Source organism: Thermobia domestica, chromosome 3, assembly GCF_964235325.1.
Source record: "Thermobia domestica chromosome 3, izTheDome1.hap1.1, whole genome shotgun sequence".
Classification (NCBI taxonomy): Eukaryota; Metazoa; Arthropoda; class Insecta; order Zygentoma; family Lepismatidae; genus Thermobia; species Thermobia domestica.
Genome location: NC_137456.1, coordinates 236,527,562 through 236,550,844, shown reverse-complemented (window position 1 = coordinate 236,550,844; position 23,283 = coordinate 236,527,562). Strand labels below are relative to the sequence as shown.

General features: G+C 36.3%; 1 protein-coding gene and 2 non-coding genes across 3 annotated transcripts; 2 read left to right on the top strand and 1 right to left on the bottom strand.

The window, feature by feature from the left end:
• The first annotated feature begins 760 nt into the window (after window positions 1-760).
• On the top strand, window positions 761-834 carry TRNAN-GUU (transfer RNA asparagine (anticodon GUU)). Its single transcript has one exon. It is a non-coding gene; the product is annotated as a tRNA-Asn (tRNA).
• A 14,793-nt stretch (window positions 835-15,627) lies between these two features.
• TRNAS-GCU (transfer RNA serine (anticodon GCU)) lies at window positions 15,628-15,709 on the bottom strand. The gene has a single exon. It is a non-coding gene; the product is annotated as a tRNA-Ser (tRNA).
• Window positions 15,710-21,844: 6,135 nt separating this feature from the next.
• On the top strand, window positions 21,845-22,294 carry LOC145682164 (uncharacterized). Its single transcript, XM_081753752.1, has one exon. It carries the CDS (start codon window positions 21,845-21,847, stop codon window positions 22,292-22,294), a length of 450 nt encoding a protein of 149 aa, XP_081609878.1.
• The last annotated feature ends 989 nt before the right edge of the window (window positions 22,295-23,283 follow it).

The following is a 23,283-nucleotide window of genomic DNA, read 5'->3' as shown; positions in this document are numbered from 1 at the left end:
CCGGGCCAATGGCATAGCAGCTGCCCCCGCAACCCCCGCAGTGCGGGGGGCCCCGAGGTATAGAGGGCCCCGAAGTCTTGCGATGAATAAAGATTTAAAGAAGTAGAACTTCAACCTTACTTCTGTCGGCTTTACAACTAGGGGCCCTTCTCTATACTTTGCGGGGGGGGGGGCGCAAAAGTGTGTTACGCCACTGCTCCGGGAGCTCAAAATCCCAGCCACGCTCGATACGGATTGGGGCAGGAAATAAACCTCTTTCTGGGATTGAAAGTCAAGTATCAAGGAGTATAATCAAACTCATAACGTGGTCAAAAACTAAAATTGTCTGCCATGTTTAAATATTTTTGTTTTGCCTGTTATATACATTTTTATTCCGAGTTTTGACGATTGATTCGGAACTAAATCTTACTAAGAACATTCGAAAAACTGTTCGGCAAATTATTTTGTCTGTAAAGCCATCCATCATTGAAATTGTTTATTCTGTAGCTTACACCTGTCATCATGTCAATTTCACGATACAATGTATTAGCACAAACTGTTATACTGGTAAGGTAAACCTGCAATTTTGTGCTATAACTGACGATTGACAATGTAAAACTATAGGGAAGAATAGATACGTTTTGCTCACGTAAAGATACTGAAGGGTATAAAATCCTACATATTTATGTTTACAGACAAAATCTTTTTTAAAAAATAATCTTTATTAGAATGAATTTTCTCACGCCTTAAGTAGCGGCTTAACGGCGCTCGAAATCACCAAGCCTCCGTGGCGCAATCGGCTAGCGCGTTCGGCTGTTAACCGAAAGGTTGGTGGTTCGAGCCCACCCGGGGGCGCTTCATTTTTTAAAAATAGGCCTTTTGGATCCAGCAATAAGCCACTTTGCATATGTATATGTTTACGATTATATTTAATATGCATCTATGTAGTTATCTATAATTTCCACAGTGCGTTTTGTATTTTTACTAGTGACCATTGACGAAAAAAAAAAACTTTTGGGGGGGGGCGGATTGAAAGTCGTCAAGTATAAAGTACGAAAATCAAACTCATAACATGATAAATATATAATATAATATAATATAACTTTCGTAAGCCGTGGTGGTGATTTCAAGTTTCCCCAGTGGGAGAGAAATTATTTGAATACAGAGAAAGTAAAAAATAGTACTGAGAAAATATTGCCTGCTGATAACCCATATTGAGCATCGCATGCGGAGGGGTTCATAGCTCCGGAGAGAACCATTGTCTCCGACTCTGAAATCGTTACTATTGTTTGATTTTGATGCAGTATAGCTATATTAAGTCTTCTCCATCATTCTCATAGGGTATGACACAAGGTTGCCCATCCGCCATAAGGCTCTGAACACAGCTCCTCAAATTTACCATTTCCCCCCTATTCTGCGTTCTTCCCAAATTTACCATTCTCCCCCCAGATTTACCATTCTGCCTACCAAATGTAGCGTTGTGAGGTTTTTCCTGTCGTGGTTTTTGCCTGTAATAATTTTCAACTCGTTGTTATTGCCCGAAAGTCAGAGTCTCGGAGTCGATTCCGAGCCTAATGTTGAAGAACTTATATATAAAAGGAATTAGGGTAGAAGGGGAGATTGGGAGGTGTTTTTGTCAACATTTTTTTCCTCACTGGTTATAGATGTTTTTTTCTAGTTTTTAAGAACTGACTGTTCTTCTGCACAGTAGGTTCTTCTGCACCTACTATGGTAATGGTAACATTTCGGCATCTACTTTTGATGCTGCAACATTTTTATTTTTGTGATCTGATTTCCACCCAATTGCCCCCTTGATTAAAGCCATTGCCGGTGCACATAAAGCCGTAGGAGTAAATAAAGAAAACAAGCTTTCATTTGATGTATATAACTTGTATTCCACTTGAAAACTAATAGTTTTATGCGACCTAGAAAAAAATATACCTTTGTTTACGCAAAATAAGGAGTAACTTATTTCTAAATTTCAAAGATATTTGAATGCCTTTTCAAGCCTTCTAGTTATTATTTATAGCACAGTATATTGTCCTGTGAACTTAATCCAAAATATATCACATGCGAAAAAAAGACAACTATAACTGGTCAAAACTTTAGCCGAAAACGTAACTTTCCCTTGCCCGGGTAGTGTGCTTGTCGAGGGACGTCATCCCCAATACGTGACGGGCTAAATGGCCTTACAGTTAGATGCCGAAAACCCAGAAATCTAAATTATGAATCCTAAAAATAGCTTAATAAGCAGAATGGACTGTGAAACAAAAGTGTACACCACAAAAAACAAATTAAGCACAGCTTTCAAATGAATTCTAAGCAAAAAATGTTCACTTAAGACATTCCACCCATTTACCCCCACATCATGTGCCCAATAATCCTGGGGGTAATCGGGAGGTACAAATTTTAAGAAAATTTTAACTGCCTCACAGTGAGGATTCAAGATGGCTGCTCTTCACGGCACCATCCCTATGATGTTTATAAGCAGCAGTAAAAAATCTGGCTCAAAACATTAATTAATGAGCATTTTATTGTGACTCAAACCAAAACACACACAAACCTGAAACTCGGTTTCAAATATGTCATTTCTCAACCAAATCAGTTTTTATTTATTTATTTATTTATTTTTGTCATTATTACACTTCTCAAAATTCATCTATTTTTTTCTGATCAACATTTACCCCCCAAAATTTTGGTGTAATTAAATTCCATAAAAATATACTGAAATGCAAAATATAAATTTTTAAAAAGATTTCCGCCCAATTACCTCCTTCTACCCTATACATTTTAGATATTTTATTTGAGATCGGGGCCGGGTTTAAATTCAATATGAGGATAAATTATATTAGACTAAATACAGGGAGTCCGGAATAGGACTGACGGTTTTTAAAAGTGTATAGTTTTCATATGGTCAGAGATACAGAAGAAGAAACGTGCATTTTAAAGGAGAACTCAAAAAGTTTATTTGGTCTTACTTACAAGTCATTCCAATTCAGTGTAATTCCACGTGAGCTCCATTTGTAACTCTTACAGTATCTAGCCTGAATTGAATCTCTCTCCACATATTCTGTAACATCTGAGGAGTTACTGAAGCAATCGCATTCCTAATACGGTTCTTCAGTTCATCAAGGTTACGCACCTTTTCGCCAAAATACACAACGTCTTTCACATACCCCCACAGGAAGAAGTCCAGGGGGCAACATCAGGAAAGCGTGGAGGCCACCTAATTGACCTATCCAACGACCAGGAAATTCAGTATCAATGTACTCTCTTACTTGTAGGCTCCAATGTAGCGGGGTACCATGCAATTGGAATATCACTTGAGGTTGCAAATGGTGTAACTGGGGAAGAGCAACGTGTTGAAGCATGTCTAAGAACGCATTTCCTGTTATGGATTGCTCAATAAAAAAGAAGGGACCTATAACTGCATTATGTGTTAAAACACACCAAACATTCAATTTGGGACTGTCTCTAGAATGTTCTATGTATGCATGCGGATTCTCAGATCCCAATATCCTAACATTGTGTCTGCTAACACAGCCAGAGAAGTGAAAAGTTGCCTCATCAGATAAAACAACGCTCAATAGGAAATTATGATCATAATCAACCCTGTCCAGAATTTCAGTAGCAAATGCTGCTATCTGTGGATTATCGTTGGGCTTAATTTCTTGCAACAATTGCACCTTATACGCGCGCAAACGTAATCTTCTGTGTACCACATCGTGCACTATTGACTTTCATATTGCTAATTGCCTGCTCGCTGCACGAATTGACTTCCTCGAGCTACGTGAGAAACACTCTCTTATTGCTTCCACATTTTCTTCTGACACACGCGATTTACCACGGCTGTGTTGTTTCACTACACTCCCCGTTGATAAAAATTGATCCTTCCATGCCTGGATACTGTTGTGTGATGGAGGATCCTTGTGGTAAACACGTCGAAAGTTTCGTTGAACTTGAACTACGCTTTTTGTTTCTGCAAACCACCACAAGCATTGCGCCTTTTCGACTGTCGACGCTTTTCTGTTTATCGGTGATACTAGCACCGTCACCGGTAGTTCTTCAAGTATGAAAATTTGCTGAACAAAACTTTTTAAGTTTTCCTTCAATATAATTTTTTTCTGTATCTCTGACCATATTAAAACTATACACTTTTAAAAACCGCCAGTTCCATTCCGGACACCCTGCATAATTAGAATATATTTACGGATTTCCGGGGTGTCCGGATGCCCGGGACCCACCTCCTACGTACAGTACGTCCCCTCTTTGAAATGAGAGCAAAACAACAGGTTTCTTTAGCTACTGTAGTTTATTTCCTGTTGGTTAGATTGTATGGCATTCTTATTTGTTTTGTTCATTTCTTTGAAACATGAATAGACTAACTTTCGAAAGTAACTCTTAATTTGCAATCTACTTCCAAATATCTTATGTTAAAGGGAAGTTCTGTATGTTAAAGAAATATAGTTCGTGTGAAGCATGAACGAACACTAATTTTACTTTTACATTTCTCTTCGTGTTTCGTTCTTCTATGCATACGGAAGTACTTCTATTATATTTTTACTAATTTTTCAGCGTTTCATTCCAGTTTCAATGTTTCTGTTGTACTGTCTGTGTATGATAGGTGCTCCTATTGTCATCCTATATAACTTTAATTCATGTAAAATTTTGTACACATTCCGGAGTAGATCTGACAAAGATATTCCCTAAAATTGTCCATAACTATACACAATTGTGATCAAAATCAGTGATTTTTTGTCAAATTCTAACACTGACAAGTTGCTCAATTGTTAATTTCATAATATTTAATTACAATTATATTGTGTTAATGTGTTACTAGCGAAGAAGAAAGAACATTTCCACTTTGAGCAATTATTGGCAATTTATCAGTAAACTGATAAGAAAACCAAGTAATAATAAAGTTCATAGAAGTTTTTTAATACTATAGCACGCCCAACAAGAGATGGTCTCTGACGTTTCTTACCACATGCGGTGGGAAATTGCAGTCCCTACTTTGATACCAGTGTTACCAACCACGATCACTCTGTCTTATACCATTAATTAAATTGCCACTACAGTTGCACCGAAAAAAAAAACTTGACACGCGAGTAGTGGCAATGTCACTGCGAGCTGTCAGAGACGTTCTCTTACTGGACACACTATAAATAATAGCTTATATTCAAAGTTTACTTGTTTACATGTGTTACTGCAGTGGAAATTAGTAAAGATTAATACATACATAAAATGTAATTATCTCATTCTCCTCTGATTGATTTTGTAAAGTGATTCAGTTTCTGTGATTAAATTTGGCCAATACCAGTCTTTTAGGGCAAAAGCCGCGATAATATTCTTCTTTTGGGCTAAAACCACGCATTTACGAACGGTGAGTCAGAATGTTGAGCAAAAAGCACGGGGCAAAATCTGTACCATTCCCTTCTCCCAAATTTACCATTCTCCAATTTAATTGTACCATTTTCAATGAAAAATTAGGTCCCCAAATACTCTCATGGGCGCAAACTATTCTCTCAAATCCGTCTGTGGACATCCCTTGTGCGACCGTGAAATAAAAATAAGGGTAGGAATCGGATAAGAATCTTTTAGGAAGAAGGAAAGTCTATTTTATCAGTCCTTGAAATAAAGAATTCAGGAAATGTTTCTTGTGCAATATAGTAATGAGCACAAGAATCTTGGTCTTGCATGCAAGACCAAGACCTAGAAGTACAAGACCAAGACAACACCTGCAAGAGTCCTGGACTTGAATATTTATTCTTATTAGTAGTTGATATTTAAAGCTTACAATTTAAAATACGAATTTAAAATCTATATGCTGTATCAACCAAAGCTAAATATTAAATATGCATATCTCAATAATGTAATTATGCAAGTCTTGCTTTCGTTTCATTCAATATTCGCACGCAGCCAAGTTCCGCCAGCGCTGCAAGTTATCTTTACACAAACGACAACATAGACCGAAACCGTAATTTTCAAGACATCACTGCTGAGTAACTAATAATGTAAGTGGCGCCAAATCACACTTAGTAACTAGTCATTACATATTGTATAAAAGGACCAAATCTTATGTGTAGGGGACCATCAGGGGTTGAAATGAAGCACCACAAACTACGTTTTTTGTGGCTTGACTCACTCACTCACTCACTGATTGATTGACATAAATGCTTAGTATGTTCTCGACTAGCTAAAAATATTGAAATTTTGCATATTAATAGTGGTAACATGTGACGTACTTCTCCAGAAAATTCCAACACTTCGGTTACCACTGCTAGGGGAGTCAAACACTGTCATAAAGGCTCGAGATGGACCGAAATGGTTATTTTTAAGACATCACTGCTGATTACCTAATCATATCATGGACGCCAAATTATCCAGAGTTATTGGTAATGATGTGTACAAAAGTACTAAAGCTTATGTGTGATGGATCATGGGGGTTGAGATACGAAACTCCACAAACTGTGTTATTCGTGTCTCACTCACTCACTCACTCACTGATTGATTGATTGGTTGGCATAAATGTTTGGTATGTTCCTAACTAGCCAAAAATACGAAACTTCGCACATTGATAGGGGGTAACATGCACTGTACCGTACATCTCCAGAAAATTGTATCATTTCGGGTACTATTGGTAAGGAGGGTCAAACAGCGCCATCAATCTTTCAAATGAACCGAAATGGTTATTTTCAAGACATCACTGCTGAGTAGCTAGTACGTAATGTATGGAATGCCAAGTTACACACAGTTGCTAGCAGGCCCGTATTAACAGCGGAGTGATTGCTCGACGGCCTCTCAACCGAGGGGAACCGAAAATTTTCCAAAAATTACTGAAAACATATTTTCAAACCCCGAGAAAACCCACACACACAGCATTTGTCCACCACAAAGAGTCAGGGTTGAACGAAGGACTACGTGCACGAGAAGTTAACAGTCTACCAGTGAACCCCCGTGGTCCTTTCCCTTAGTAGTAATGGTATATTCTACTAAAATACTAAACTTTAAGTTTGGGAGTTGATGGAAGGTTGAGATATGAACCCCTCTGCATTTTTCATGTAAACTGTGGGCAAGATTGAAATGCCATTTTCAAGACATTATTGCTGATTAATAGAAAAATTGAAAACTGTAGAATATATTTATATTATCACTTCCCATACTTTTTACTGAAAAGAATTTATTCACGACTAACTAGAAATACGAAATTTTGCATTAATAGGAAGTAACATTTACATATCCAGAAAATTCCAACATTTCGGGTACCACTCCTAGGGGATGGAAAGAGAACAGCGCCATCAACCTCTAGAGTCCTCCTTCAGTAGGGTCAAAATAGAAGGAAAAAGTGGAACTAATTCACCAAGAATAAATTTTGCTTTTGAAAAATTGAAATCTTTCAGTTTAACGCACACGATTATGCCCTTTAGGCTCAGAGAGACAACGGTTAAAGCAAGTGTATAATGGTGGAAGAATTGGTGGAACGATAATGTGGGAGGAAACGGGAGTACCCCGAGAAAACCCCAGTACACGATACTATCCACCACAAACTTACTTTGCTGGGGATCGAACCAGGAACCCCACACCAGATGTAAGTGTTCTACCATCTACCACCGTGCCCCCATTTTGCATTCAAGTGAAGCCATTAAAAATATACATATAGTCATGCGAAATATATTTTTCGGCCACCATCTTGAAAAAATGACATCAAAATTTTAAAAATCACATAAAAACCATATGGGATATCAAATTATAGGAAATTTATTACTGAACGTGATTTTTTTTTTTTTTTTTAAAAAAAGAATTTTATATTTTCTTAAAGTATATTGAAGTAGGATATATGGAGTGCAGCAAACAGTCAAAATAAATCTACAAAGAGTTCTGATATCCCAATCCAAAATACTCCGTATCAAAAAGAAAGCCAAGTTCTAAACTCGTACAAAAAATATTTATGAATACAGCCAAATTCTTCAGCCAATATGAGTTATGATATCAATTTTGCCAAATTCTTGAAATGAATTTCCTCACTCTGAAAATGTTTGAAGAAAATGATCACGTTATCAATACAGCGGAATTTTTCAGTCAAGATAAGTTATGATATAAATTCTGTCATATTCCTCAAAATGCCTATATATGTCACCTGAAGTTCAGAACGAAATAATGTGGCAGAGATGGTATTGGACAAAATAAAAACAGAATATGATGAAAGTGGACCACAGTTTCTTTGCTTGAAAGCATCTGAAAGACGAGACTCCTGTGATGTGGAAAATTTGTCAGTGGTTGTAAGATTTGTGAAAGGAAAGGAAGGAGTGGCTCGACTACATGTTCAGAGTATTTATCGTGGAACTTGTCATAGTTGAAATAAATGGCTGAACTGACGACTTTTTTTATTATTATTATTATTTCTTGTGACATTGCTTTTTATGAGTAATAGATTTCTTATGTTGCTCAAAATGTGAGTTCTTTTCACAGCTCATTTGTTTTTGACAGACTTGACGGACATGACCTGACCGTCTGTTGAAAAATTGGAATCGCTAACAAACCACAGCCGAAGTAAATTATTTTTTTGTAGCTATTACTTTAGGTATCTTGTAAGTTTTCACTGCAATTCAGAAGTCTTTCTTGACGAGAACTAAAATTCACGGATTTAAAAAAAAGACATTGTTGCGTTTACTGTCACAAAAATTATTTACTCCTTTTATTGTCTGTGTAAATTTTGACTTTTTATTATTTGTTTCCTTTGGCAGGGAGACCTAGGTTCGATTCCCAACTGGAGCTCATGTAGTTCGGATCCCTTCGTTAAGCTGTAGGTCCACATTTTATATACCCTCGCTGCTGAAAGGGGTGCTAAACTCAAATCCTAATCCTGGATTCCTGTCCAAGTAAGTTTGTAGTGGACCACATCATTCCCGTGGATTCTCTTGAGATTCTCCTGTTTCCTCCCCCTTTCTCATTCCACCCTTTCTTTCATCATCATTCAGTTGGAATTTCATCCGTCTCTTTTAGCACTTAGCTTGCATAAGCGTGGGATGTTAAACTAAAAGTTTTATTTTTTAAAAGAAAAGATCCAAATTTAAATTATTTGTTTTCATTGGCATTCAATAAGCGGCATTGCTGATTGTTTATAAGAGCCGCCTGTGCGCTCTCTCGTAAGTACTTTTTCGCCTAAACCACACAAAAACGCTGTTGATGGAATACCGAAGACAGGCCTAGTTAGAATTACCGTAAGACGGGGTTACTTTGCACCAGATTAAAGGAATTTTAGAGAAAATCGCATGTTACTTACAAACGTAATGATTTAGAACACTAAATTTTAAACATGAATATAAACAGTGGCGGCGATTGGACGTTAAAAGTGGGGGGGGCAAGACATGATCTGAATATTTGTATATCAATGTTATTTTTCCTGGTTGTTTCTAATACTTTGTTTGACGAAGGGTTGTATAACTAATAGGATACTATATTTTTCAGTTAAAATACCGTATATCGAATTTCATATTTTATTAAGTAAATTGACAAGAGCAACAGGTGTAGGTACTAGCTCTTTGCAGTCTTAAACAACAAAGTGTAAGAAGAAATTTGATTCCTTGCTCATTAATATCTTAAAATTCTGCCTAGAAAATTCTTTAATGAGATTATTTAATAACAAATTTGCAAAACAAATAAACAGAAAGGACAATATTAATCATAGTAATGAATAATGAAACTTGTTTCGTAGGTTACATTAAAACTGTGATTAATGAACAACTTAATTTTTAATTCCATACATGCTATTAAATGTATGTTATTATTCTTAGAAAATGAAAGACAGCGAATACTCAAGCATATGCTACATTTAAAAAAAAAAAAAAAAAAACCTTTTGCAGCTTCCCGAAACATGTTCGTTGCCATTAGTTGCAGTTTTCACTTTTTTATTATTTTTTTATTTTATTTTTTTATCACATTAAAACACAATACTTAGAATCACTCCACACTCCAGTTACACAAAATTACCCTAAAACCTAGAATTATGTTGAATTCACTAAATTTAATTGTATATACACTCGTACACCCCTAAACACACCACTTCACTATTATATTACACTGCAAAATAATAGAAAAGGTACAAGTTGTTTCATATTACTGTCTTTTTAATCAATATTCCTTACTAATTGAAGAAAAGACATTTTAGAAACTGTCAATTTCTGTGCAATTAAATAATAACTTGTGAAAAATGTCTTTTTTTGCAAAATGTTCTCTCAATTAGTTTCAAAGCGGCTGACTAACATATCGAGCCCTTGTAAGAAGAAGTGAAAGTATGCTGGAATTGTTGTGCTCCAATAGGTTAATTTTAGAGTTATTTTCGGTGGCAATTAAAACCAAATTCCTGTAGCTTTCTTAACTCCACGGGAAGACAACCAATACGTACTCACGCAACGGCAAATATTATATGGCACCATTTTTGCTATGAACCAGTAATACATACAAAAACTTTACATTTCCGAATAAAACTATATGCCTTAATACTTTAATTCAAAAAAGTGGGGGGGCAACTGCCCCCCTTTGCCCCCCCTAATCGCCGCCCATGTATACATATAATAGGATTTCTGTGGAAATACAAGGAAAACGTTAGTGCAAGTTCATTAGCAAACATTCAGTATGATCATAGTTACTGAAATATATAAACTTTGTTGCAAAGTAACCCCATAGGTGAGGATATTTTGCACAACATTTGTACAAAAAAATATACAAAATACGAACATAACGTTTCTGTGCAATGTTTTCCCTTCAGTATTTATACATTTCAGTTTCTCCACAAAACTGCATGCAGTTTACAAATATTGATATTAGAATGATGTTACAGGTATCGATACTTAATACGAATTATCAATATCTGTAAAGAAAATTATGTATTTTCTGGTATCGCCACAGGAACCACATTCTGATAGTTTAGCACATGTCCCATTAAAATGCTAACTCAGGAACAGAAAAAAAATCCCCATGAACTAATTTGCCTTGGTTATTCCTTATGTCCAAGAATATCATCCCAACCGTAATCAATGGAAGATTTACGGGATTTGTGATTTCAGGCTGAAGCCCAACCAAATTGCACGATTTCTATCTTTAAAAATCTAATATTGCTCATTCCTATGTGTATAAGCTTCAATCCCCCCCCCAAAAAAAGTCTAGTAATTTCTAAAAAAAAGAAGAAGAAGAAGAAGAAGCCTTTTTGAATGAAGCCCCTCTCAAACTATTTTTCTGAATCCGCCACTGTTCATAATTTATTTTCCAACAAGAAATTCATTCCGGCATCTACGTAAATAGGAAATTTACCTAAATTTAGAATGCAGGTTCCAGTAGTAATAAATTCCTATCTAAGGGATATTTTGGACCGGGATAAAGTAACTCCGATCAGAGACTGAAACCGCCTTCTCCTTTTTTTTTTTTTTTTTTTTTTTTTTAATGACAAACATTTCAATTTCAACGATTGCATCAAAGTCCTATTATACACAGTAATGTTCTACGAAACTGCCTTAACTTTCACGGAAATTCTTGTACGTGGTGATACAGTATCTTTCAAATGTTGTCGGCCTTTACAATGACTGCTTTGTATATTTCTACAGCAACACACATACACCCCGGGTAATTAGAACTGATGTTAACCGGCAACATTATAGCCAAAATACAGTTATATGTTCTATCTTGCGGTGGCAATTGAAACTTCCTCTTTACAGTTTTACCGACAGAAGACTGTGAAACTTGTGCAAAGTAACCCCTGATGTGTAAAATAATCCCGTAAAATAACCCCGTCTTGCTTTTAACCTGTACTTTTTTTTATGTTTAGAATTTTTATTTTTATAAGTTCAAGAAAACAGTTTGAAAATGTATTACCATTGAGAAACGATTAAAACATACTTTTAAGAGAAACCTCAGAAAATTTGTATTATTGATATATTTAGCCTCTTTTAGGCTTCTCAGATCGATTTAACCGTTTTCAGGTTCAATAGACTTCGTACATTTGAGCCAGAAATGAAAAAATCGAAAATTTATGATGGAATTCTGACGTTGTCAAGTAAAAGACAAAATAGTCTGAAACCTAAGAATCTGGGCCTCTAATAATAATAATACCTCACTTAACTTACTAACATATATTTTACGTTAGAAATGTTTTGATTATTACCGAGTTTACTCTCACTAAATTGACTACCCAAATTATATTGATCAATGTTTGAAGTAGATCTGAAATATTATTGGTGGTACCCTGCCGTGGTAGTTATTGTTTGCTTGGCAAAGAAGTGCGGAGCGTTCAGTGAGAAACGCATCATCTATATTTCCTTTCACTTGGATTGATGTTGACGTCTCTAAAGTTAGTTGTTATGTGACAGAGGGAACTTCACGTTCAAGCGATCCTCAATCGACTATCGTATCGCGTTTCAGGCAGGGGTAAAAGTGCGCGGGAACGCGGTGGGACGCCGTCCCCCCACCTCAAAAATATGTACAGCTACCCCCAGTTCTTAAGAAATTACAATGGGCAAAGATAGGCAGGGGGACGACATACGTCTTGCCGTTACCTACCGTCTCCCTACCTTTTCAGATCCACTTTTACCCTTGGTTTCAGGTATCATTTAATTATGTACTTCAAGTCCGTGTAGACTCCATAGTTAATAATCAATAGTAAAGTTATTTTAAGATTTAGTACGGCATGGAATTTGAATTATTGCAAATTGAGGTAAGTGAGGTTGAGAAATGAACTAGATCCAAGTAGCACTTGGCTAGAACATGAGCTATAAAATGAATGGAATTGGATGCAATTCCTAGTTTAACGTGCCACCTTTAGGCTAAAGAAGAGGGATAAATAAACATTTAAGTCATTGTGTTTTTGTCATAGTAAATATTTGCTTAAAACAATGTTTTTATAAAAATACAGCAAAAATTAGAATATGCGAAGTAACGTGACGCTACAACGTGCACGAATCTATAACGTTGCAACCTCCACCTTCACATGATAGTTAACCTTTGTTGTTGACTCAGTACAAGTTTGAGTTTGATTGTTGGGAGTGTCTGAAGGGAAGTTGTGTCCGTGAGGTGCGTTACGAAAATGGAGCGGCAAAATTTTGAGCAACAATACACGAATACACCATCGAATTTTGTATAAAGCTTGGCGACTCTGCTATTGTGACTTATGAAAATTACAAAGGGCTTATGGAGAATATTCCCTATCCATGACACAAGTTTTGAGATGGCACAAATCCTTTCTTAGAAGACCGAGAACAAGTAGAAGACGAACTTCACGCGCGAACACCCTCAGCCTCAAAAACGGATGACAATGTAAAAAGAGTGAAATTTCTGCTGAGATCAAATCGTTGATTGACAGTGAAAATAATCAGTAGTGAATCAAATTTGAACTTGTTAACCGTCTATCAAATTTTAACACAAGTGCTATGGGTCGTCTACAAATTACGTAACGCGGCAAAGGGGGGAAGGGGTTCGGACTTGCGTTACGAAGTGTGACAAGCGGGAGGAGGGGGATTACGTCTTCACTAAGTAACGCGTTTTTTTAGATGTAATTTTAATTTTTATTCCCAAGTTTATACGCAACCTTTTAAAATAAATAATTTTATTAAATTCTTTTATTTTTTATAAATAAATATTTCTATTGTTTCAGGAAATTGCGAACTTATAGCCTGTATACAGTAAATTGAATCATTTAGAAGGGATTCGAAAACGCTGCTAGACACCAGTATGACTTGTGACGAACACTTCGTGTATTACATTACAATAAAAATCCGTTTTGTGGCTATCGCAGCATTGCAATTACAGCACCTGGTTTTCTGGAATTAGTTGTTAGTGATCGTAACCACCGCTTGAAAATTCCCTCGCGTATCCAATTGTATCGCTATTTCTGAGAATATAATTTAAAACTTTTAATTTGAATCATTACCCTCTATTCTTGTTGGGGTTTAGCATGTGAAACAGAAGAAACTATTTTTCCATGATTTGGAGCAAGTAAGATATTAAAAACCTAATTCGTCAGATATTCATTTCGTACTGATTTTTTTAAAAAAAACTTTTGGATTTGAATATTTCTGGTGAAATCGAGCTTGTTTAAATTTTGGCACTGATTTAGGATAAGAAGAATTTTAAAAGGGGTAAACTGAAATCCAAAGTCCAAAGATGCTTGAAAGCTTGTTTTCAAAGATGTTCTACTTTTTCATGTGTGCAGTCACTTCAAATCTATGATCGACGAGGAAGAAAATTTCTTTGCATCGTCGACACTACGGCAAACTTCAAATACATGAACCATCCTGAATCCCAGAAAATGAAGTCGATGTCAGTTATTTAGATCCTGTTTCACCTGTATTCTTCGGCAATATTTTCTCTTTGCCAATCATTGGTGACCTAAAAGAATGGGTGCAATCTCCTTGGGAAAACGACAGTGTGCAATTCGCAGAATTAAAACTGGTTAATTAAACAACTTTATGGGGTTAAAATATTACTAAGGTACTACCATATTCTAATACTTTGATTTATTAGCGAAAAGCACCACAAACATATTCAGAATACAAGCATTTTGTAATAAAAAGTTCTACCATTAAACATAGCTTTTTTGTCGTAATAACCCGCAAAATAAGCAAAATTGGTGAAAAACCAAATCAAAGTGTTACGTAATAAAGGGGGGATTCCGTCTTGCGTTACGAAGTGTGACAAAGGGTAGGGAGGGGGTACAAATCAGTCAAAATAGCGTTACGTAATATGTGGATATTGTTCTTCATTCAACACACATGTGTGCATCACACATATCCAAGGGCGTCGAATCTGGGAGGGCTCGAGCCCCCCAATACTCATGTATTTATGAATATACAATATTTGGCATAATTTAAATTCAATTTGTCTTAAAATCCTCATATATTCCTTCTGCAACAAAACACACATGTGATTTCCCACCAAAGTCACAGAGAAATCGGTGCCCTTGCACATATCCTTTCCTTTTCTGACCTGAACCTGTAGGGCCTGTCCCTTTCTCCTTTCTACCTTTCTGACCTGTCTTCCCGTCACAGATTTAGAGGGCTCCTGATCTCTAATTCTTTGCTGTATGCCCGGTATACTCTGCCTGTGTTCCCTCCTGATCCCCCCCCTCCCCGTCTACCTAAATGTATCCGCGGATACCGGATTGTTAGGAAAACGCTTACTTGTGAGACTCGCCTCGCAATACCAAACAAGAAAAAGAAAAAAAAACTGATTCTTAGACAGAATTCGTGAAGTACGCAGCTGCCACAACTTAAGATTTAAGAAATGAAATGAAATCTTTAAGTTTTACGTCCCACGGTTATGCCGGTTAGGCTAAAGGAGAAACTTAAGATTTAAGCATGATAGTAATAATTATAGGTGTGAATACCATATGTTTAGTTTCTTATGGAAAATTAAAAATAAAATAAGTAAACAAGATATCCTGGGTCACGGGTGGGCATTTTTCATTTTGTGGTTTCCTAGCCTTCTGACAGTCCAGCCACCCTGTTACGCCACTGGCTTAAACGGTTTTGCATAGTTGTGAGTAAATGGAAATATACATAAGCTGAAATATGTGAGAGAATTCTTAAAGAAACTCATATTTATTTAAATTTTGAGAAATTGTGAGTTCGGATCATTGTTATTAAGAGAGAAAAAAAGTTCCGACGAGGATGGGATTCGAACCCACGCGTGCAGAGCACATTGGATTAGCAGTCCAACGCCTTAACCACTCGGCCACCTCGTCTGCTATGCGTGTAGTGTTCCGTAATCGTGTACATCAATGTAGTGTGGTACTTATGTACATTATTTGAGATCAAACTGAATTTAGAGAGTTCCAAAAGAAATCATAAATATATTTTTTGGACTTTACATGCATTAAAAAACAATTCAGAAATAAAATATTTGAGATTCAGAACTTTCATAGTTTTATACCATGTTTACTTGAATTTGATTCTTTCGATTAAAAGAATAGGACATAATTTTGTTCTCCATTCAATTTTATATTAGTTAGGTAGAAAATCTATTGCTCTTTCTGATATACGAATATGAATATTATTCCTATTGCTGAGTTGATGTCAACTGAAAGAGCCGGCTATCGGTGTTCAGTCTATTCTGTATGCTGCCTGCAGCCGGCAATACCGATAGTGCTTATATGTTGTATCACGTGGTTGTATTCAATTGAAGAGAACTTACACGATCGCTATAGTATACCCATTGATGTAATGGACATATACGGAAAGTATACGGTATATACCACGGAAGTATATTGAGGGTTGCCAGATTTTGTAAACGATAAACCGGGACACCAATCTCAGGCTATACAGGATGATTCACGAAATCGGTAACAGGGTCTCAGGTCCTAGTGCACAGAAATGTTTGAAACAAAAATATTTTATTACCAAAGTGCATATGCCGAATTCACATGGTGATCCTTCTGACATCAGGGGCGTCTCAGAAATACCTCTATGGGGGGACAAGTTTAAAAGTTTAAATGAAACAGGGATTTTTTTTTATTTTGCCCCCATTGAAACAATCGCTATTTTTTTTCGAACAACTTTTAGAGTAAACACTTTGTCATATCTCTTTCCGTTTGGGAGCAGGGACGGCATTAAGGGTGGGCGAGGGTGGGCGACTGCCCACCTGATGGATGGCCTCGCCCACCCATCCGCCCACCCCAAGAGAAGTAGAATAATGAAGGTGACATCCTGTACTTCAAAAGCAATAGGTATTACTTTGGATTGTAATATAAAAGGTTCTAGGACTCTGTTTAACTCTGGAATGAACAATAATTTTAAGACAGATACTTGTAGTAATATAATGATGCCAATAGTCGTGATTAACCTTTAAATTACGCAGGCTTTAAATTTCAGGACCTCGTGAACTACGAAGCCATTTAAACCGATTTCGTAGGGTTGGAAGAAAATGTCAAAATAGTCACTCGTAATTACCGCAGACACATGAAAAAAAAAAAAACTTTTGCTACTTAATATCTCTACTTGAATTTCAGTTATTGAGATATATGTGATTTTTATTATTTTATGCATTATTAGTATTGTTGTTACTGTAAAGTTCCTTTTAGGAAAGAAAACTAAAATGTCTTTCCCCGCCCCTCCTCAAATATACTGATAGGAGGAATATGTGTTTATTATTCCTTGAATTCCGTTATTTGACATCACAATCCATGTAAACCTTCATTTCTAATTCCAGTTTTTACTCCAGGAGAAAATAACAAGAAAAAAATAAAACTGACATGATGTATCTAGTTTTAAAGGGGGATTTCCCCATCATTCCTAGATAATTCGCAAATTGCTGTGGACCAATAAAGTTAGCACGGCTAAAATTGCTCATATTGTTTCCTCTCGCATGGTGTAAACATGATTGGTGGCTTGTTTTATTGGACATGAATATAGGTGACGCTTTTATTCGAGCTCATTCAATTACACATTTCCGTATTTTGTTTCTTCATTAGCAGTACAGGATGCTCATGTTAATCCAAACCCACCGTAATCCGAAACCTGTGCTTGTTCGAATGACATTTAGCCAGCGGGGTTGATGTTTTTAGACTGGTTGCTCAAACAGAAACAGTTGTGAATTATTGGACTAGATCAGGTTACTTTTCTTGAATACAAGACTGTTTCAAATGACTTTTGAATGCTTAACTACATATACGGTACTGTACATGTTTTAGATTAGAACTAAACCTTGACAAATATTCGTTTGTAACTGGATTCGTGGCTTTTGAGCACTTCCTTTTTACGCCAAACAATTTAATAACCTGAACAGCTCAAGCAAATGTTCAGATTAACGCACGCTTCCTGCTGTAGTTATCGAAGATTATTACTGGTCTACATATTGCCCGCACAGTTACCATGAAAATAAACAGATGCGAAATAATGTTACTCTTATTGACCTTCCAGTGCCCCCGGAGAGTCCTGGATTCGATTCCCAGTGGGAACACAAGTGATTTGGATCCTATTCTAGTTCCAGTTCTTAGGACGTTATCATCATTACATGGAAGGCTATGGCAAGCCATCATGAGTTCACTTTGCCCGAGGACCTTCTGGTCAAAGATCGACCTTCGGGCAGGACAATGCATCATCATAATGACCTTCTCTTAATGGGTCATCGCGTCCGTTGTATATTGCTGAGGTGTCGTCAGTGATACTACACAGAAAGTGACGGCTTCTAATGTACTATCTTCTTACGGTATTCAATTATTATTATTGAATATTCTGCCTTCCGGCAAGTATTCGGACTAATGAGGATTTTTTTTTTATTTTCAATTTTTAAATTTGGGCCAGGAAATGTTTCTTCCATTTTTCTCGATCTTCAGCTTCCTCTTTTAACTCCTAATATTTTCTCCAACCTTTCAAATCACCGATCAGCTGTGTTCTCCTTTTTCCTATTCCTTGCTTTCCTTCCATCTTTCCTTCTATGGCGGTGTGAAGACAATTTCTTCGCAAGATGTGTCCAATACAATTGGCCTTTCTACGAAGGATGATGAATGAAGTGTATTTTTCTCTCCTATCCGTTTTAAAACATCCTCGTTTGTTGCTCCTCTGTCCATTTTATCTTATACATCTTCCTCCAACACTACATTTCTAAGGTCTCTAGATATTTCTTCTCTAGCTTCCGTAATGTCCAAGTCTCTGAACCTTACAGTCCAATGCTCCATATACCAACTTCTTCTTAAGTCCAATATTGAGCCTGCTAGTTAAGAGTAATCTTTTCTTGTTGAATGCTTCTTTAGCTATGGCAATTCTTGACCTGATCTCTTTGGGACAGTAAGCGTCTCTCGTCAAAATACTTCCCAGATACTTGAAATTATCGACCTCTTCAAGTTCTCTTTGTTCTACTCTGATCCATAAGGGCGTGTTTCTACGAAATATTCTCATAGTATTCAATATATAATATTATTTATGGCATTAAGTATCTTCTGAACCACTAACGAAATATTTTTACCCGTTTATCTTAGGTTGCAGCTTGTGTGGCTATGAAGATAACGTTTAGGGCAGTTATTCTAACACTTGCTGAGATAAGTAATGAGACTCACAGTGTAGAAGGCCTATGTCCTTCTCCATCATCTGCATATCAAAATGCAGATGAGGGGCACATTTACCTATCAATACGTAAATTGAGTATATTGTGATAAAATTAATCGCTTGAATATTAGCATACTTATTCCATATTATAATGGTATTATGATTAAATTGTGTAAAACACTGGAGCGTAGTACGGGAATATTAATACAATATTGTATCATATTGTATTATATTTATTTGTGTTATTTTCGTTTATAGGCTTGTTATATTGTAATGAAATGTTTGCATCTAATTACTGGGTATTGGACAATGCATAGCATACATGGGGATGAAAGAAGAATGATATAAATATGCATAGAATGGATAAATAATTGAAGAAATAAGCATATTCGATGAGAATCATACATTGGATTTTGGCTGGAAGACAGAGCAAACGCTCACAGAGAATTTTTTTTTTCTTCCCGACTTCTCGTCGCCGTAGACTTCAAGATGCGGGGTCCTCACAACTCACCATGGAAAGAAATCACTAGTTTTGGGAATAAATAAAGCTCACAATACACAGGAAGGATTCTACAAACTTCCTTAGTGGTACCACTCTGGTTTGGAAACAGTGGGTAGAGACACACAGCTTCTATTGTGTAAAATGTCATAAAATTTTTAGCTTCTACATGTGAGTTTTTAGATTTCTATAGGTGTGAGTTTGTGCGACGCTAGGCTCAAGCTTCGCTTCCGCCCCCACTTCCCCCATGACCAGTACGGGTCAGCAAGCGGACCTAGACTCCTTTCCCAAGATGCAACAGCAGTTTGAATGTTTACTCTATTTTGACTTATTTCTCTATGTTAATTATTAATATTATCGTATTACGCTCTAAAACGTTCTTGGAAATACCGTATAAAATTCCTGATTTATTTATCATGGTGTATCCCTTATCGAACAAGACACTTGGATCTTGTAATTGTAAAAAGTAAATATTAACAAAGATGTTTCCTCTATCCCTCTCCAAACAAACATGGATGCATTAGTAGCAGACAGTTTTGAAGGACAGCCACAGGAAATTGGGCTTACTGCTACTTCTGATAGAGATGACAGTTCATGTATTTCATAACTATGTATTCTTTGTATATTTTCCTTTATTTTTATGTATAATAACATATGTTTCTCATATTAATACGGGTGTAACAAGTGAAGATAAACATAATTGTGTTAAAAACTCTCATAGACTTCTGCTGGGAGAAAAAGTTTTCGTGTTGACCGTCCTTGGAGTAAGGGCAGCACCTGTCAATAGGGTGAAGGTGAAAATTGGCAACGGAAGGTAGCTGAACAAGTGTATTTGCAGATAGGACCACCCGGAATATAGCCAGAAGGCACACAACCTTTTGTCAAAGGACTCGAAAGGGAGCGAGTTTCTTCCTTTCCTGGTTTTGTGCTATTGATATACTTGTTTCTGGAGAGAAACAAGGGGAGTTCAACTTAGTATCTAGAGGTGAGAACATATATCTTTTCAGTGTAAGGAAGTCATCTGACTTCGCTTACATAGTTGCTGATAACCCGGGAAAACGTGAGGACATTTCCGGTCCCCGTGGATATTCCCGTGAACAACAGTACTACGCGAGTGTGTAGTGAACTCTACTTGTACAAAACACCGTCAAGTGAGATTACAGAATGTGTGAAGCCATGCACATATCTTCTGTGTTTGTAAATAAGTTCTATTAAGTAACGACGAGCGACAAATGGAACTAACAGTTAAACTTTTTTTCTCTTTTCGTTCTCTGAGTGCTAACCATCACTCAAAAGAGATTGCTAACTTTGACATTTGTCAAACACCCCACCGTTAATATTGGTGAAACAAATACTTCCAGTATGGGAGAAAACAAAATGTGCAATATCTCCAGTAGAAATATTGCCATAGTCCTGTAACGCTTTTACACAGTGCCTTTCCTTGGACATTTGAACAAGGAGTTCAAGCAGTTTAAATTGCTTGTTTGAAGGACATACTACATGTCTACTTTGCGAAACTTCAAAACCCAGTGTAACTAAGCTCATAAGGAACATTTCCCTTCATAGTGAAATGGTAATGCGGAAGGACATTGTGATGTTCATCTAGAACTATGTGCGTGACATCCTCGTCTACAACAGAAACTGTGTTTCGACAGAACAAAGATATTATATCAGTTTAAATTTTTGTTTGTTCTTTATCATCGTATTTATTTTAAATGATATCTAGTGTGAAATTATTCTCTCCTCTCTAAACTGTTTAGAGACCATAAACTCACTAAAAAATGAGGAGATAAGAAAGTTTATATATAAATATTGTTTTTTTTCTTTTTAAAAGGTCAGACAGACCTTTATATCAAGTTTAGTCCCCTCTACTTTTGTTATTTTAAAATGCAACAGTGGTGTGAATATATATATATATATATATATATATATATATATATATATATATATATATATATATATATATATATATACAGTTAGTCACAATTTTGTTCGTACGGATGACATTTTTGTGTTTAGAACATTAACCTGTCTATCTATTTTTGTAAAATGATTAAAATATTATGCTGTTCGTAAAATGTATATAAAAGCAAGCTAATGTCAGGATTGTGAAGCTTTTATGTATGTAAAAAAGAAGTAAAATAATTATTCTTCCAGAACCTCCCGTTATTTACGCCACTTTTTTGTTCGTACACTACACCTCTACCCCCAACACTGATTATACAAATCGCGTCGATGAGAAGAAGACAGTAGATAGGAATGTTAGCAGCTCACTTGTATTGTGATAGTGTGATCAAGTTCTTACTCCCACCCATATCGTTTATCTATTGTGATCATAATGGGTAAGAGAAGAGAGCTTAGTTGTGAGTTGAAGGACGTAATCATAAATTTGGCATTAAAGGGGTATTCGATGAGAAAGATTGGTATGTTGGTAAAGAAATCACATTCCACAGTTCAGTATATAATTAATAAGTTTAAACATAATGGGTCTACAAAGAATGTGCCAAGAAGGAAGAAAGAAAGGAAACTAAGTGAACGCGAGGAACGCTTTGTGGTGAATAAGGTTAGAGGTAATCCGAAATTAAGTGTCCCAAAGCTCCGCCCAATGGTTGAAAGTGTGTGTAACAAACGTATATGTAATGAAACTGTGCGAAGAGTATTGCACAAATATGGATTTCATGGTAGAATGTGTCGTAAAAACCGTTCGTTAGCAGAAAGAACCGTGCTGCGAGAAGGAAGTTCGCTAAAGAGCACCTTCAAAAGGACCAAGAGTTCTGGGACAGCGTGATTTGGCCCGATGAAACAAAAATGAACGTATGTGGGTCAGATGGGGCAAGCAGGGTGTGGAGAAAAGTGAACACAGCTGATAGGGTTGAGAATACAACTCCCACAGTAAAGTATGGGGTGGTTCTGTCATGATATGGGGGTGCATGTCATCCAAAGGAGTAGGGACATTAGAGTTCATAGATGGTATAATGGACAAGCACGTGTACCTTAATGTTTTCAAGCGAAATGTAAAGCAAAGTACACAAAAAATGCAGATGGGAGCCAACTATATATTTCAGCAAGATAATGACAGTAAACATACGGCTGAAATTAATAGAATGTGGTTAGTATGGAATGTACCAAAGTTGCTGAAAACACCTCCTCAGTCCCCCGACTTAAACCCCATCGAACACTTATGGACTACTTTAAAGCGTAATGTGGGTAAACACGGGGTTTCTTCGAAAGACGAGCTTAAGAGGGTAGTGATGCAAGAATGGGAGGCAATCAGTGCTCAAACATGTAAAGACCTTGTTAACTCTATGCGTGCAAGATGTCAAATGGTCATCAAAGCAAGAGGATATGCCACAAAATATTAAATTTTCAGTTGTTGGGGTTTAGTTTCATACCTTTTGATACTATATTCTCAAGTGTACGAACAAAAATGTGACATAAAATGGACGAAGTATTTGTTTAGTGCACAATATTAGCACGAAGGAAAACATATTTTGTTTTTTGTTTACTAGTAGTTAATATCGATATGTGCTTTTTTCAAAATACTGGTTGTTTTGAACAAATAATTAAATTTAACATGAACTTTCTTGCTGACATTTGAAAATTTTCGCCTGTACGAACAAAAATGTGACACACTGTATATATATATATATATATATATATATATATATATATATATATATATATATATATATATATATATATATATATATAGGAAAAGTTTAAGTGTGTGTGGTAGTGCACTACAGAAGGAGTGAAAGTAACAAGTGTATTGAAGTG

Excerpts from the sequence above, each read along its gene's own strand:
- LOC145682164 (XM_081753752.1), top strand. The coding sequence starts at position 21,845 with ATGGGTAAGAGAAGAGAGCTTAGTTGTGAGTTGAAGGACGTAATCATA.